The sequence below is a fragment of the Haliaeetus leucocephalus genome, unplaced genomic scaffold (genome assembly GCF_000737465.1).
Source record: "Haliaeetus leucocephalus isolate CR32 unplaced genomic scaffold, Haliaeetus_leucocephalus-4.0 Scaffold773, whole genome shotgun sequence".
In the NCBI taxonomy this organism is placed as follows: domain Eukaryota; kingdom Metazoa; phylum Chordata; class Aves; order Accipitriformes; family Accipitridae; genus Haliaeetus; species Haliaeetus leucocephalus.
The window spans coordinates 5844722-5861740 of NW_010973209.1; the positions used below are offsets into that span (position 1 = coordinate 5844722).

Sequence of the window (17019 nt, forward strand, 5' to 3'; positions counted from 1 at the left end):
GTTAAGAAACAACCATGAAACAAAAGTGTGTTTTGCTCCATTAGTCACGGGCTGTGCACCAGCCAGCTGTCTGTGCTAAAAATACGCCACAGGTAAAGATTTTGTAAATTAAATGCACTGCAGCAGACAGCTTCTCTCAGGTGGGAACATGCCTCCTTCCCATTTCCAGTAACTACATAATGAGGCTCAAAATAAGAGAGCTTTAACCCAGAAGACTGATCCCTGCTTTTACCCACAGTTTGCTCCTGTGTTACAGTACTGCCTTTCATCCACTTCTGTGAGCAAATCACAAGTGCTTGTACCATTTCTAACAGGCCAAAGTCATGAGTCACATCAACAAGCATATGTCTACTGTCTTCAGCCAGGACAGACCCACTCATGTAAACCAGAGACCTGGTGTACTACATGTGAGTGCTTCCTATATACTGATGGACATTCCAAAGCTATCCTCCAAGGAGCTCAGAGAGAATGAAGAAAGGACTGCATTTCTTGGCAGTTCCTCTCATTCAACCCTTAGGACAAAAAAGAAAGGATGACTAAGTATCTAGTGCACTGCAAAGAATATTTAGTGCACTGCTAAGATTTAACCTACTAAATAATTTTAAAGAAGTTAGCTTACAATAATTTTAAAATATTCATATGTGTGTACTCTTCTTGTTTAGGTAACAGAATACAACCAGGAAAAGTAACATATTAATATACCAGTATACATTATCTTAACAGATTCCCATTTAAATCACTGATGCAATTGTTTCAGTGAAGTTTCTCCTTCTCAGTTGCAAATACGATGAGCAGATTTATATTTAAAAAGAAAGGAAAGTACAAAGACAAATTTCAATCCCTGCTCAGTGACAAACATTTTCTGTAGGGGATTTCAAACTACTCATTCAGTTCACTTTCCTGTGATCACAGTAACACATTATACTTAACCCAAAATTGCAATAACTAGGAATTACTACTTCTTCTGCTTCTTTTTTTTATTATGATGTCTTGAAATGAAAATAGGCAGATGAAATGCAAACAGAAACCACTCACATAAATGGGGAAATTTCCAAGTGCTGCAGAGAGCCCATTTTTGTTCTGTAACTTGTATGGTCCCCGGGAAACAAAAGAGGAAGACCCAATCATAGGCATTATAATAATACAAATTATACAGTAAGGTAAGGAAAAGAAAAGAGGAATATAATCCTTACATATCGAGATGGTTCTTCCTTGTTTTGGTCGTTCATGTCAGTCGGAATGATCCGTGTGGCCATTGGTCCCTTGGCAAATGGTTTTGGTAACTGGCCCCTGAATTCTGACAGGATGAACTGGAGCTGCCAGCTGCAGAGAACAGTGTCAGAAAGCTCAACAGTAAAATGCAGGAGCTAGTAACATTTTGTGTGGAGAAAAGGAAAAGCATAACCAAGGACATTTCATTCCTGAGGGTAGACAGCCCTGCTAGAGGAGCAGTCACACCACAAATTTCCAGTAGCTTGTGACCAACACAATCTGCTGACACCAAACTTCAAAATCCTTTGGTTTGGATATGCTGGTGTCAACAGAGATACATGGTCTTGAAGGTTACTCCCATAAATACTTTTTAATACTTCTTCAGAGAAGTGCCCCTCCTTACGAATCTCACCAAATTGTACGTTTTACATTAAACAACTTACTTATCTGGCAGGAGAAAGCTGCTTGGAAATCTGTGCCACTCCTTTCCCACACAGACATTAACGGGTCTCCCCTCCGGCACAGTGTGAATACTTGGGTCAGTAGCAATCCTGTGAAATTCTGGGTACAGGTCCAGGGGCCCATGGTAGCCTACGGAAGGCAGAAAGTTGCAAATAAGGCTAAAGAAATAGGTGATATTTACATGACCACTTTTGAAAGACTACAAAAAATTGTTCATACATAACTTTCTAACTGATAACTTTTTGAATAAATTAATTGGTCTATGCTAAAAAGTGGCTCGATTCCAAAGCTCCCCCTCCTTTTAGAAGTGCTTGTACCCCACCACCTTTATTCACATTCTCCTATCCTGACTGTCAAAGGCTACCATCAACCAAAAAAATATTGATGAGGTGGGAAGGTTCACTGCATGGCTCTGATTCAAGAAAGTACTTAAGGACTATATCTAATTCATCTCCATTAAGGACATGTGCACCTAATTACAAGTTTTACATGGGAAAATGCTATTTCAAGTGGGATCATATGTTTGAAAGTTTAAGTATCTGCTTTAACTAGCCTGGGTACAGGTTTTATACCAGTATATTTGTACTGGCTGAAGATGAAGAGCAGCAGATTTTTAACTGATACAATTCTGTTGATACATTCATACATACATGAATACATACATACGTTCATACATACATGTATGAATGTGCATATACATACACACACACACATGTATAATCTATTCATTAATGGTGACCATTAGAACTTACTCTTTTCCCTGCAACAATGACATCCAAACTTTCAAGGTTCCTTATTCTACTCCGCTGCTATAGTCAAAGCAGCAGAACTTTGGCAGGCCTTAAGAGTTGCCAAGACCAATACCCATGAAAGCACAGGACAAGTCTAAAATACCAACCTCTGAATAAGGCAACAGAGCGTGACAATGACAAAAGGCCAAAGAGAAAGACAGTCCCCAGAGCCAGCCAGTTTGATGAGACTGTGTAGTGTTCCAGGCGGTAGCGCTGGAATATGAAGTGGTAACATTTCTGAGGAAAGAATAATAAAAAAGACAATATAAAATTCCTCAAACTCTGGTATGTTCAGCAAAATGTTATTTTTCATAAGGACCTTACAGCAGTGCCTGCATCTCACACCAGATCTTTGGTCTTCATTTTTTCATTCAGACCCATAAAAAATGCACAGAAACTCACGTGTTTCAGTCACATTTCTTAACTGATAATCTAAGGTATTTAAAGATGTTTTCAGCTCTTTCCCTAGGAAAGCCTCTAGTCAAGCTGTAAAGTACTCTCTACCAGGGCTCCAGCTTGGTTGTTCCCAGGTGAACCAGCAGCACATGTCCCTTTCAGACACTTCTGTAAAACTTCCCTACACAAACAGACTTCATTTTCAATGCTGGAGTGACTTCCTCTCTAACAGAAGTTCCATTACCCAGATTTACTGAGTGACCTATGGTTGTTTACCCTGTCTGCACAAACTACAGCTTTGAAGTAGATAAAAGAACACACAGGACATTCTACAACCACCTTTAAACACACGCCACCCCGAAAATGTTGAAAGAAAAGCCCCTTAGGGTTTTCTAATTTGAAAAGCATTTCTGGGAATATCCAGGAGGAACTACATCCAATACTTGGCTTGGTCCCTCCCTCCTGCTTTGCCTTTCTGCGGGAGTGATTATTCACTTCCTATCCTAATCTGGTTTCTGTTCCTCTTGTCTTGTTTGCATTTTTCTCGTAACAGCCAGGTCCACATGGTTTGGAGGAGTAGACTCTGACAAGCTTGTACTACTAGTGGGCAATGAATTCTAAATTCTCAGCTGGATACTAAATACTGGACAAAATGTCATCAAGCAGTGTTAAAATATGCAGGGCAGAAATATACACTAGATTTTCCTACAGCTATATTTGGCAAAGGTCCTAAACCATTGCCCTCTGATGAATGTTCTGACAGCACATAGCAATTCTCAGTCAGTGCCATAAAACTGCTGACATTACAGAGCTTGATCCTGTACAAATGCAAGGACTGAAACCCATCTGGGCTGCTCCAGCTTAGCACTGCAAGGCATCAGCAGTGATGGGAGATCAACAGTCAGAATAGTAACTGACCAGTGGAAGAGTGAGAGTGATTTGAGGGGTGCAGGCAATGCTGGTGGGGAGCCCAGGACAGGAACAGCCAGCAGTGGTGCATAGCAGGACAGAAGAGTAATAGCAGAATGAGGCCAAACAGATGGAACAGGCTCTAACGGGGACTAATGACTGCATTCCTGCTCCTCTTTAACAGATGAAGGATGAATAATTTTGAGCTTTGGGAAGGTTTATATCAACCTATATTAGTGCTTTACTCTATGAAGTGTCTCAAGTGATATTAACAAAACATCCAATTTTTGGCTTTGCCAAATGTCCAATGCAATTTCCCGATGCCTAAACAAGATCACTTTTCCTTTTTCAAATCAGTGATTCCTAATAGGATACAACAAAATGCATTTCCTACACACACACATTCCTGCCCCTTAAAGCTTAACAACAGACAAAGGAGGCACAATGCTATAAGCAAGTTACTGATCCTCATGACATCTCTTGGATGCTGTGTTGTATTGGCACAACAACATCACAACTGGTGCTCACCAGAAATTCCTGCTTGGGATAGGAGAACAACTCAAAGTCATCATGAAATAATTAGTGGCAAGGAAATATTCTCAACCATTTATCACTTCATACAATCCTGGACAAGCTCCTAATGTGATCACCTTATAAAGCCATGAAATTTGATCTTTTTTTGCTGGGCTGTTAAGCAGTCTGCACTGAAGTCCAAGATTATTACATGAGCTCATTCTGTACAACGCTCAGGAGGGAAATCCCAAATATTTTTGCTTTTACATCACATCTTACAGAGGGCTAACAGTTTTCCACATACTCTCAATCAACCTGTACAGGAAGATTATAGTTTAATTTGTAAAATCGGCAACACACACACACACTTCAGTATTAGTACAGCTATGGATTTTGCTTCCAGCGTCTCAATACCTATCCATGAAAAATGGTTCAAAAATGAAAACTGTACCAGCTAACAGATTAAAGTCGATGATCAAAAGTTATGCATAGGACAGTCCTGAACTGTGTAATCACTGTAGATTGTGTCACAGATGCACATATTCTGCAGATGTTCCCAAATTTTGGTAAGCAACGTTAAAGAAGTCAGCCAGCAGTTACACTTCCTAAAGGTATGAGCTCATTAAAAAAACATGTTCCACTAAAACTTACCTGAAGAGCAGACAGAGCCACAGCACCGCAGAGACAGATGAGGGGATAGATGGGAAAGAGAAACCTCTCTTCTTTGTGGGGCTGACTGAAGAAAATCATGATCCAAATGTACATAGGAGCTAGTGTCAGCCAGTAGGGACGGCCCAGATTCTGAACTGAAAGAAACAAACACTCAGCAAAGAAGTAATGTAAGAATGAGGGGTTTATCCTATTCCCCCTCTTGCAGAATCATATCTCACATTCAAAAGCCTATTATTCAGACCCAAACACACCATGTTCTGAGCAGCCATGTTGCTAAAACCCAGGTAGCATGTCCAAACAGTCAATATAGAATTTTGATGAGAGAATTTTTGTAGATTCCTACCATATAACAATTTCAACAGACTTTAGAAGACCAAAAGCAGAAAATAAGGGACTGCATTACTGAATTCAAGCAAGAGACAAAATCCATCCAGAACTGACATGTCTAAACGGGCAGTCAGGAGTACTAGATTTCCTGCTGTATATTATGCTAGACATACAAAGATCAGAAAGGATCTCTCTAGACCTACCCTTCCACTTACAAATGGTTGTTTAGCGACTGAAGTTTCCACAACCTTCATTGCTTCATTACAAAAATAACAGCATGAGAGGTCTCTTGGGCACCTTCTGCTTAATGGAGGAAATAACTGCTTCAAAAATAACAACAATTACCCTGAATTTTAGTCACACTGAGGAGGGTTCTACAGTGCCTGACAATTTTCAGTCCCTTTTCTGTCCTCTTGCTACTCCCAACAGCAGAGTTAAACATTTAAGCTAACGGCATTTCACAGACAATAAGAACAAAGCACTTGGCAGAATTGCTCCTGCTGTTAAGTACAAGAACACCAAGTGAACAGCAGGAAATCTTGCATTTACAGGATCTCCTACTGAGCTTTTACTGGTTTCTGACAGTATGTCAGTCATATCCAAGGAACAGATATAAGCAAATATGTGTTAACATACATTTTCAGCAGGGATTATAATGTTATTGTTTCTTGTATTCAGTAAAAAAAATCAGAGAGCAAAGCACTAACTGGACTGATGAATTTGGAGACTGCTGCTGACGCTTAATGAATCTTCCTTAGGAAAAGGGCAGAGAAGAATTCACACGTCCTCAACACCTTTTTCCTCTCTAGAGTTACTTGCCAAATGTCATGTGTTTAAACTGATGTCATCTTATTTAAGAGAAAGCTCAATGTGAAGTAGGGAATATTCTGGTTCCTCCTTTCTCTACTCTCAGTATATCCACACCTACGGGAACACTTTCCAAAGCATAGGGTAGCAAGACTGTCCTGTCAGGGCTCAGTCCTGCAAGCTGAAGAGTGGCCCTTCACAGTGCACAGAAGAGTCCAGGTTCAATCCCAATACTGGCAGCAGCAGCAGAGACCAGAGGATGCCTATTTGTAGACTCGGCCGCAACAATCAAAAAGGAAATAACTCCGTTCTCTCAAGCTGCTGCAGAAAACATTCTGGCAGTGGTATAAAAAAAGTAACAATGGAAGAGCCAGCAAAAGGTTCCCCAAATAACTCTAAAGGCTACCATTTCCAGCTGCAGATAAGATGGAAACAACAATGGGTACATAGTTTCTTTCCCCCTTAAGATTTCTGACGGGGCTATTTCTAATGCCTTTGCATGGCTGGCTGAAGGTTATGTACCATACAACTTGTTAAACTTACTCTGGGTATGGATAGTTCAGCCCTGATAACATACTGTTCTTCTTGAGGTAGAGGCAAGGAATACAGGAATCATCCTTAAAGAGAAAAACATGTTTCTGCCCTTTTGCAGACAACACGTAAGTAGATTCATCTCACTGCCTGTTCTTTCTACACAGCAACTTCATTGTGGGGTCAATACTGAACTGAGTAACAAGCTCTAGGAACTTTCCTATTACTCCGAAGACCTTCCTTGAACCTAGTTTCACTTCCAATAAAGAAAAGCTGCTTTGGCAGGTAAGCCCTCCCTTTAGTAACAAGGTTGAGATCTGGGCCCTCTGTGCTTGGCTCTCACAGCTGTCTTACACTCACCATGAAATTTCTGAAGCAGACACTCCATGAGACAAGTCAGTGGCAGCACAAGCAGTGCCAAAATAAATGCCACGTTGAAATTCAGAAAGCCGTTGATAAAATAGAAGGACCAGGGTTCTGTACCTAAAGGATGATAAAAGGAAACAACTGTTTTTAAATACAAGCATGTATGAGATCTAGGTGTAACAGCAGCTTCGTTCCTTCTCTCCCTGACACAGACTGAAATAATCAGCAGCAGGCATCAATTCTCCCCATTGCAAGCATATTGGAACCAAAGAATGGGAAGGGTGTGGACAGAAGATCTTGCAGCTGGACAAAGGATGCAGCCCCATGGAATGAGCTTGAGCCATCTCGATCGAAGCAGTCTCATGGTTCTGCCCCTCACCCATAAAACTGCCTAACAGCGGTATGAGAGTTAGTCAAAAGCCATACAAAGGTACTAGAGTATCTCACAATCATGTCTGCCCAAGAAACTTCATTGTCTTCCTTTTCAGAAGTTATTTTTCTCCTTCCTTTTTCACTGGGTCATAGTCAATTTCACATCTGCTGCTCATGAATCACAAGCCACTCTAACAGTCAGCCTTGTCCAGCAGAGTTCTGTGAATTCACACTTGCATTAAGAAAGCCTACACAGCAAGAAAGTAGAGGTGGAAACTTATAAAACTAGGAAATTTGACTCCAAATTAATTCTTTCTAATTGCAAAGAAGTTCCAGAGGAATAACACAAAAACACACAATGTTAGTAAGAGATTATTATAATTCTAGAGTGATGACGTATAATCCATGTTGGCAGAAATAGAAAATCTACTAAAAAGGAACAAGAAAAAGAGTTCACATTCACACTTCACCCCAACAAAAGACTCTGCCACTAAAGTTCACCCAGATGCTAGTTTTGGCACCTCCTTAGAATCAACACTGTTTAAAGTGTCCCTACTTCAATTTGTTCTTACAGTGTAACTTCAAACAGGAGCAAGCCAACTCTGATTCCTAACATGACATACTTGGATATTGGTTGCAAGCTTTGAAGGATGTAAATTGAAAGAAATTCCAGGCCAACTGTCATTTATTTGGACTCTTAATTCAGGATGCTTAAAATCCTGAACAATAAGGAATGCCAGTTCCTCTCCACACACTTGCCAGTCTCTCAGTGTGATTAGCTCAATCAGTCAGTAAATGACACGCGGGGGCTTTAATCACTGCACTGTTGTGACATGTGTCACATGCCGCAGCAATTTCCTGCAATCAGAGCCACTTAAATAGGGTCCATGTTGAAATTAATCAGACAACTGAAAAGCAGCAAGGAAAACCCAAAACCTCTGCAGCTCCTACAGCTAAATATGATTAGAAGCTGCACCAGTCAGAAACATGTCGCTGGAGTTACAAAGGCCAAGTCCAAGCAACTGAGGTTCATTTAGGAAACCTTTAGCTATTAGCACTGAAAGCAAATAGTAATTACAGATTTGGATTTTGGGGAGTAGGGGGCCTTAAGGGAGTGAATTATTAGAAATTCACCTTCTCTCTCCCTCCACCTGCATCATAATTCTTGCAAATCCCACATGAGCACAATCCTCAGCCTGTGAAAGGCTGAACATGGGATATGGTAGATTGAAAGATCATGTCAAGTGATGGACATGACAGAGTTATCTGTACAGCAACACTGCAACAGTGCCAATGTCCCTTTCTCCTTCTCTAGACTCTGTTGATGACTCTCCCTATTTAAGGACTGCAATTCTAAAAAATCACTGTAACAGATCTTAAATACATGCAGAACGCAGATCATTTTAGGACTGAAGGGAGTACCCTTCCTAGAAATCAGGGCTGCTGACTGGGATATGTCTGTGAAGGAAAATCTGAGGCAGTCTGGGGTATCACACTGTAAATCTTCCAGTGGACATGTGTGTAAAGGGGGCTTTGGTTTCTTCCCAGCCCTGCTGCCTCCAGATTCTCTTCTAAGGCAATAGTACAGGTTTCTAAAGACTTACAGCAGGGTTAACACTGGTTAGGCTACTCTAGTAACTACTTCTGTGGAGCACTAAGGCTTCTCCTTATATAAAAAGGACTGGAACTGGGTTCCGTAGCCTGCTTCCCCACTCCCACTGCTATAAACAACAGCCCACTTTATCATAGAAGATGCTGGGATGAGATAGAAAGCTTTTTAAACTGATATAATCTGCTACCCTCCAGTGTTTTCTGGCTACAGTTAAGCTGCACAGAACAGCCAAATCTTTAAAGATAAGTACCAGAGACCATACTGTCAATCTTCTACCTGCCCTGGCTGCTATGGAAATTAACTATGGCTCTCTCTAGTCTGTCTCTGATTGGTAGCCTGGGAGTCAGGAATGAAACACACTTCATGAAGCACACCTCCTCCACAATCCAGATACAGCCTTAAAGGCCCAGAGGTGTCCTGAGGGACTCTGCTAATAAGGAGGTCTGAAGCACAGTTTTAACAAAAAGGCTACTTTCTCAGATTTTTTTGCAGTGTGACTTAATTGCCCTTAAGAACTAAGCACTGGAACCTCCCCTCCTTCTCCAATGAGGGATTTTCTTCTCTGGGTGAGGAGAAAAAACAAAAGAGGAAAAAAAATATGAAAGAAGAACAGTGCACTACACAGGCAAGTTAAATAATTCACAGACACCAGGCAAAAAGCAATAGGCTTGGTCACTGTGATGACTCACCCATTCAGAGGCATTCAGTCTCAATGCCTCCCAGGGCAAAATGCTTTTATTCTTGTTATCCACAATGACTCAAGGTGATCTGAGAAAGAACTGCAACGTAAAAAAAAACAACCAACCCCATTGCATACAAGTCCTGGCCTGGAACAATGTCTTTCAAGCAGGGAGGGACACTGAAGAACTCTCCATGCACAGTACTGATGGGAACGTGCTTCCACAGCATCGCCTTCAGACCATGACAGAAGATTTAATTTCCTGCAAGCATCCCACATGCTAGACCTGAGCAGGTGTGGGCTGTAGGAGAGACTGATGAAAGCAGTGAGAAGAACACTGTGTCCCAGTCAGCTCAGGGCACTATAATTCCATGGGGAGAAGCAACTGGAAGCACTGTCAAGACACAGAGCCAGAAACTGGTCTGAACTTTGTGCTCTGCAACAGGCTCTGGCAGCAATTCTAGAAATCAAACTCACACGCAAGTTAACAGAACTTAACAAGCTACCATGCTGCAGCTTGACCACAGCAATGGTGAGGGCAGCTCAGGACAAAACAGAGGAGTTGTAAAATAGGCTTAAGCTAAGATGCCCCACTCTACGTTTGTCACAGGCTAAAAGCCTGCATGCAGACACGAACTGTAGCTCAGCTGTTAAGCAGTCACTAAGCCACAATAATTTGATCGTGAGTCACAGCCCTCATTCTAAGAAAGTCTGATTCAATGCTAATATAATAAACAGTCTGTTTTCTGCATTTCATTTATTTTCACTCTATTTAAGAACCAGGACTCAACAGAGCAAGGTGTCATATAAACAGCTCCTGCATATTCTGCCCAAGCTGAAGAAAGCTTCCCAAAGTGCCATCACACTGCAAGTCACAGCAAGGCTCTGATCACAGGAAGTGGAACAAAAATTGTCACAAATTGTGCGTTCTTAGAACATATGTAGACAAAAACTTCCCAAAGCCTCAGAATCAGGCTTAGGGCTATACACTTAGAAACTACTTTCCCTTGGCTGTAGAAACCTAATCACCCCAGGGAAATATTCATTGCACAGACTGTATTTACCCAGAAGAAGATTGAACCTTGTCTCCAGAACTCCAGTCTGCAGGCAAAAGGAAAAACACTGTCATGCTTACATTGAAGATGATATCGGTTGATGACTCTGCAGCCTCCAGTAGTTCCTGCTCCCATCATGTGAAAGTTGGGAAATCCCAGCTCCAAAGCCAAAAGTGACTGGCCAGCCTTTCATCTCCCCTGGTAGTGTTATTTTTCCCAAGTGTTTTGAAGCACTCTAAACACACAGCATTGTCCTGGCCACATTGCATTAAAGAGCAATTTCAAGCAGGCTCTTTTACTAGCCTGAGGATGTCATATGAATAAAACACTTCAGAATAGATTGGTCCCTGGAGGTTCTGGAAACAACTTATGCACCAGTGTGGAAAAGGTCAGCCACAAGCCTATGCCAAAACCTATCAGAGACAGACCCTGGAGTTTACTTACAGAAATTTCACAGCAACAGACTTCAGAGCCTTCCTGCAGAGATGAAGAACCATGGCAATGCAGCTGTTTCCCTGCTGTGCCACTGCACAAGTAACAAATCACCACCCAAAACAGCCCTTCAAATGAACCAACAAATACGGCCTGCAGGGCACTGCCAGAGAAAGCCTTGCTGGTAAAAACTGCTGAATCCTTCCTAGAATATCTCGACAGGACTTAAGTAGATGACAGAGATGACGCAGGGATCCTGCACCCTAAGCTCCCCTGAAGTCTCCGCCAGCCCCTCTGAAGCCCTACTAGAAATATAATACTTTTCTACTCTTCAGCTCTAGAAGTACATGACATGAATAACTAATGCAGTGGCAGCTCCCAAACAAACAACACAGCACTGCCATCAAGGTTCACACCAGTATCCTAAATGGCCAGTACCAGGGAACCCCTTGTAGGCAGATGACTTGCCTGCAGATTAAATGTCTTTATGGTAACCTCAGATTCTGCTTGCCAGAAAAATCCAGGCCATATACTGCCAATAAGCAAGAAGACTCCCAAGGCACAGCATGTACTCAGGAAGTCTGCAGAGACCCGATGTGAACCGAAAGAACTATGGATTCTGCACTGTTACCCACTTTCCTAGGGTTCTGCACCCTGATTGTGAGGAACAGCCAAGAACTCCATTAAAGCTGACAAACACACACATGTATCACTTGTGCCCACTGCACTCGCATAGCATCCAGGCAGGTTTGCTACTAACAGTTCTCTGCTGTGTCGCGAAGACATCTCACGACGGTTTACAGAACTTGAAAGTGAACAAAAGCAGCCTAACTCACAGCGCTGAGAAATCCGACAATGGCCTGCGGATTCCCAGCTCGACAGAGACATCCTGCGGCAAAAAGCTGGAACTGCAGCCCTTTGGAGCTTGCAGGCTGCTTTTGCTTTAGAGTACGTCAGAAAAAGGATTGGCAATCGAGACCTGGTGGGTCACGGTAGCAAGACGGTAGCAAGACAGTAGCAAGAAAAATGACGACTCCCTTCCTGTCCTGTTATCTTAAACTCACCATAAAGATCAGGTCCATGAGAGGTGAAGACATTGTATAAAACAATGTTGAGAGGTGCAACTACCAGCTTCCCATAGTAATAGCTGTCCACAACTACCAAGGGCACCTGGAAGAAAGCATCTATTATTTAAAGTGCCAGAAGCTTTTGGCTGGACTGCCCAAAAGCTCCATGTGATTTTCTTAATGGAACCCACCCCTTCTATTGCAAGCCCAATCCATTCCCTCTTTGCATTGTTACAGGCACTTACCAAAAACAGGATCAATGACACCACACACCAGTTTAGGAAACTTTTCCACCTCTGCTTCAGTATCAACAAGTCAAAGGCAATAGGAAGCCTGAAAGAGAGACCAGGTATCAACTGGAGACTTTGTATTTCCCCACTGCAGGTTTTCCTGCCCCTTCAAAGCAAGCGGGGCAGTAGCTGGAAGAGAACCATCACTTCACTGGGCTCTGCTTCCACTCCATATTCCAGTCATCCAACTCAGGTTTTACTCTCAGTGTATTAGGGTCAGGAATCTTCCCAACCTAGGTTCTTCAAAAGCAAAGAAATCAGGCTATGGAAGCCTGTAGCAATAATCCTGGACTAGGCTGGCAGCTCAGTCCCTGCTAGTTTCTTCCTCCAGCTCTCCAGCCCCTACATTCTCCCCAACCAGGCAAGAAACATTTGTCAAAGCGCAAAACTCCTGAACCTTCCTCTTCTTACCCAAGAGCTGCACTGAAGGGCCAGCCTAGAAGGGCTCCAGCGGCCACCCCCAGCACTGCTACAGAGGTCTTGTCCATATACCAGCCAGTCATGGCAATCACCGTGGTGTACATGCAGAAACTGCTTGGGAGGAAAGCTGCAACACAAGGAAAGAAAGGGTTAGCACAATTTTCCTACAAGAGGAGAACTGCACGAGACCAAGATAAGGCTAATCATCTCTCATTCACTCCATTGGAGCTGGGATGCTATACTGGAGATTCTCATTTCAGTGAAAGGAGAAAAAAAAAAAAAAAAGGATTATTTTTCTTGTTCTGCCAAGACGAGAAATACTTTCTTTAAGTATGAAGGCCTCTTTTCTCAGTGGCACTCAGCAGTGGTAACCAGTTGACAGCATCCAGGCTTATCCAGGCTTACCACTTGTAACGCTGCACCCCCTAAATTCTGCTAGGCTGAAAAAAATTAACCTGCTCAAATGACAGCAGAAAATGTGAGCTGACCGGGTACAGTCTCTGAAACAACTAGGCAGAGACTGGTGGGAAGTAAGTGAAAAATGAGAAGACGTAAGACACTGCAAAAACAATGAAGGGAAAGTCCTTTCCCCACTCACCATAAACATAAAAAGGGTAAAATAGGAAATCTCAGCATTCATAAGTTGTGGTACTCCCCTTTAAGTTTCTGTATGCACACAATACAGAACACCCTTGCTCAAAGTCTCTCTTTGCACTTTACTCAATATCTACAGCAGATGATTTATAAGTCTTACAGTGGTTGGCAAATGGGTACAACCAGCCAGAGGGGACAGGACACAAATGCAAATGACAATGCCAAAATATGACCCTCCTTCCTTGGATTAAAATACATTCAAGGGAGGTAGGCCAAGACCCTGTTTAAAAGGCACGGCCCATTGCAGAGACACTGGAGGCAACAATAGAAACAAACACACCCTGGAAATTGAAAGATACAAGAGAGTGATGATGCAGGAAACATAATTTGAATCAACACTTATTCTGTCATCACACCTGCCATGAGAAACACCTGCAGCAGAATACAACAAACAATTGCTAGAGAGGTATTTTAGTGCTGTGGATTTTCTTCTTTCTGGACCTGTCTTTGGTTTCTATGGACAAAGTAATTGTTAGTATCATTGCTAAGCACACTTACCTGCAGATGAGCAAAACATCCCAGTGCTGAGTACTAAGAAGGCCAACATCAGCCGGCTCACATGTAGCCCAAACTTCTTGCACACAGCCCTAAGGAAGCAAGAGAGAATTAGATACCACAAAAATATCCTCAGTATATCAAAGAACAGTACCCAACACACGCAGAACCACAAACAATCCATGGAGCATCCTGAGAGCTTTAAGGTGGGTTATTCCCATTACTCAGCCACTGAAGGCAACCTGAAGAGCAGTTTGACTGCTTCTGGCCTGGGATTTCTGATCCTCGTAAGTTACACTAGTGCAAAACTCTAGAAGAGACTTGGCTTCTACCAGTGTCAGTTGCACCTGTGCAAATCTCAGGGAGTCTGCACTGCTATAGCAACATCAATCTACCTAAGATTTTCACCCCTCACAAAATGCCATTATGCAAAAAGCCACAGGTCACATTCTTAAAAACAGACTATTGCCAAGAGAAAAGTCATGCAAGGTAATAGTTTGAAAGCCACAAATGCAGAGGCAGCAGGTAAGAATAAAAATCTAGCTTAGACAAGATAACTGTATGTTCAGGCTACTGCTTTTGGTGGATGTAAACACCACTGGCAGATACATTACAGACAGCAACAATCAATGTATTCCACTAAAATTCACTATGATAAGCAACCACAGCACCAGTCTCTCCTCCAGCAGAGCTCAGTTTACAACACTCCCACCCCGCTTGCTGTCATCATTGAGAAAATGAGCGTAGTCAACAAAATGCTGGAGTGGAGATGTGGGTGGCACATCTGAGAATACAATTTTGTCCTAACAGTGGAATTCTGACCAATATTTCATTAAGTTATCATGAGAACACATATTGTCAAGGTTCACTGTGAAGTAGCCCAATTTACCAGATGCATCTACACATGAGCTTCAGAGTGTATTTCCTGTGGCAGTAACTGAACATGCTACTCACACTGCTCCAAAACATTCACTGTAGACAGCTTCTAAATACTCACTTGTAAAAGTAGAGTTCACAAATGCAGCTCAGGAAGGCCAGGAAGCATCGGAGGAAATAGAAGATGAGAACCTAGGAGACACACTCAGCCTGAACAAGGTTTGCAATGAAGCTTATGCATCTATTACTAACAAGTCCATCCCAAGAACAAAGTTCTGAACAGGATGGAGCAAGTTTGGCAGTGCTGAATGAGCCTATTCTTCTAGACCCAGATCCCACACCAAGGGATGCTGAAGATCCTGGCAGCTCAAAGCCTAGCCCTCTAACGGTGAAGTCCTTTACAATACAAAAAGTGAACACAGTCCACTGAACCTACCAAAACTACCCCTTATGTTGTGCAGAAACATGCCAAGTATGGCAGTGGATACCCAAGCAGAATGCACGTTCTGTGCTTTTTCTTTTACATCTGTGAGTTCAGTTTGCAATATCCCTTGCAAAATACTAATTTATTTTTTATAGTTTATTGAAAAAAAAATCAAAATGGTCATTAATAGCTGGCATAGAAAACAATACGGCCTTCTAAAGCATCAGGGTGAAACTCACAGGGGTGAATGAGAGCCCATGGCTGCCAGGTAACTGTCCCCAGGCCTGCACACACTCAAAGGGCCAAGGAGCTACCAGCCCCTCTGGGACAAGTTCTCAATCAACCCAGAGCCTAACAGCATTTCCCTGCAATTTCCCAGCCACTTTTCCTTGGATCCTGTTGAGTCAGCTCACAAACCCTTGCAATTCCTTACAGGGAAGTTAGTGTTGGTAAACAACTTAGCATTTTGTAAACACTAATTCTCTTACCTCTGACAACAAAAAAAGCAGCTGTTCAACACAGACTAAAGGCAAGTTTATTCACAAAAGAAGCTTTCACACATCTGATTTACCTTGTTAGTTTGTAGAACTCTAGCATGGAACAAGGCTGGTAAGGCATGAAGCCACAGGTAAGCATAGGAGCGGATAGCATAGGCTGGAGAGTATTCCCATGTCTGAAACCCCTTTCCATAAACGAGGTAGTGTGTCTATAACAGAGATTAAATAAATAATATGCATCACACAGAGCAGACAGTTCTGCATTTCCCATCTCTGAATTCTTGAGTAAGAAAATTTCTCTTTGAAACACAGAGATTAGCACAAGGTTCTAGATAAATCTGCATTTGCACAGGCCAACTACAAATTCCCAAGTATCTCCAAGGAAAGCAAGCCCCTTACCGGTTCCCAATAGTTAAACGTCTCATCACAATCAGAGATGTTACTTAAGAGAGCTGCACAGAACCTGGCTGAGATGAGACACTTGAAAGCTGTTGATCCTTCAGGGGCCCAAACTTGTCCTGCTTTGCTCCCAGATGATCTAGTGCAAAGAAAAAATACAAATACGCACCAAGAAGACTCAGTAACAAGATCTATACTAGCAATGTGACAGTAGGCAAAGAACTGACAAGCATATTTGCATCTCTCATTTAAGCACCGTGTAAGTACAGATGAGTCTTTCATTCACTGCCTTCTTTGGGGGATGCCAGTCCCATCCCAAGGAAGCACCATCACCCCCCCTCACCACACCGCAGCAACGGCCCTGAGTGCTTAACCCGCCGCTGCAAGACAGCCCCCCAGGACCTCGCCCTCCTGCCCCCAACAACAGAGAGCGAGGCCACGCACTCGCTACCGCAGGCCCGGAGCAGCTCCACCGACGGCAGACCCACTTCCACAACACACGCTAACTCGGCTGGGCACCCACCGCGGCCACCCGATGCGGGGTTCGCTCGGGGCTGTGGGTACCTTGGCAACGTAAAACCCCAGCCGCAAGGAAATACCTGGGCGGGTGCTCGCAGCTGACATCACCCCGCCGGCGCTGGGGCTGCCGGGCCCCGAAGGACAGCTGCGAGCGCGCCCGAGTAACGGCTGCAGAACCCGCCCCCGCGTAGACCACGGCCGCGCGCCGCCCGCGGAAGGGGGGAGGCGCCCGGCGCCCGCTG

At 43.1% G+C, this 17019-nt stretch overlaps 2 protein-coding genes across 2 annotated transcripts in view; both read right to left on the reverse strand.

Annotated features, from left to right (window-relative positions):
* LOC104840498 (alpha-1,2-mannosyltransferase ALG9-like) overlaps nt 1–14246 on the reverse strand; it is a 31496-nt gene extending 17250 nt beyond the window's left edge. The window contains exons 1-9 of the mRNA XM_010581467.1: nt 14066–14246; nt 12905–13040; nt 12449–12536; nt 12201–12306; nt 6981–7103; nt 4935–5089; nt 2573–2702; nt 1656–1803; nt 1194–1323 (exon numbers count right to left, since the gene is read on the reverse strand). Coding sequence (XP_010579769.1) covers nt 1194–1323; nt 1656–1803; nt 2573–2702; nt 4935–5089; nt 6981–7103; nt 12201–12306; nt 12449–12536; nt 12905–13040; nt 14066–14246 — 1197 coding nt within the window. The remainder of the gene's footprint in view (nt 1–1193; nt 1324–1655; nt 1804–2572; nt 2703–4934; nt 5090–6980; nt 7104–12200; nt 12307–12448; nt 12537–12904; nt 13041–14065) is intronic.
* A 785-nt stretch (nt 14247–15031) lies between these two features.
* The window catches only part of LOC104840527 (alpha-1,2-mannosyltransferase ALG9-like), a 2147-nt gene continuing 159 nt past the window's right edge, over nt 15032–17019 (reverse strand). The window contains exons 2-4 of the mRNA XM_010581500.1: nt 16259–16397; nt 15934–16068; nt 15032–15130 (exon numbers count right to left, since the gene is read on the reverse strand). Of these exons, the coding sequence (XP_010579802.1) occupies nt 15056–15130; nt 15934–16068; nt 16259–16397 (349 nt within the window). The 3' untranslated portion in view covers nt 15032–15055. The remainder of the gene's footprint in view (nt 15131–15933; nt 16069–16258; nt 16398–17019) is intronic.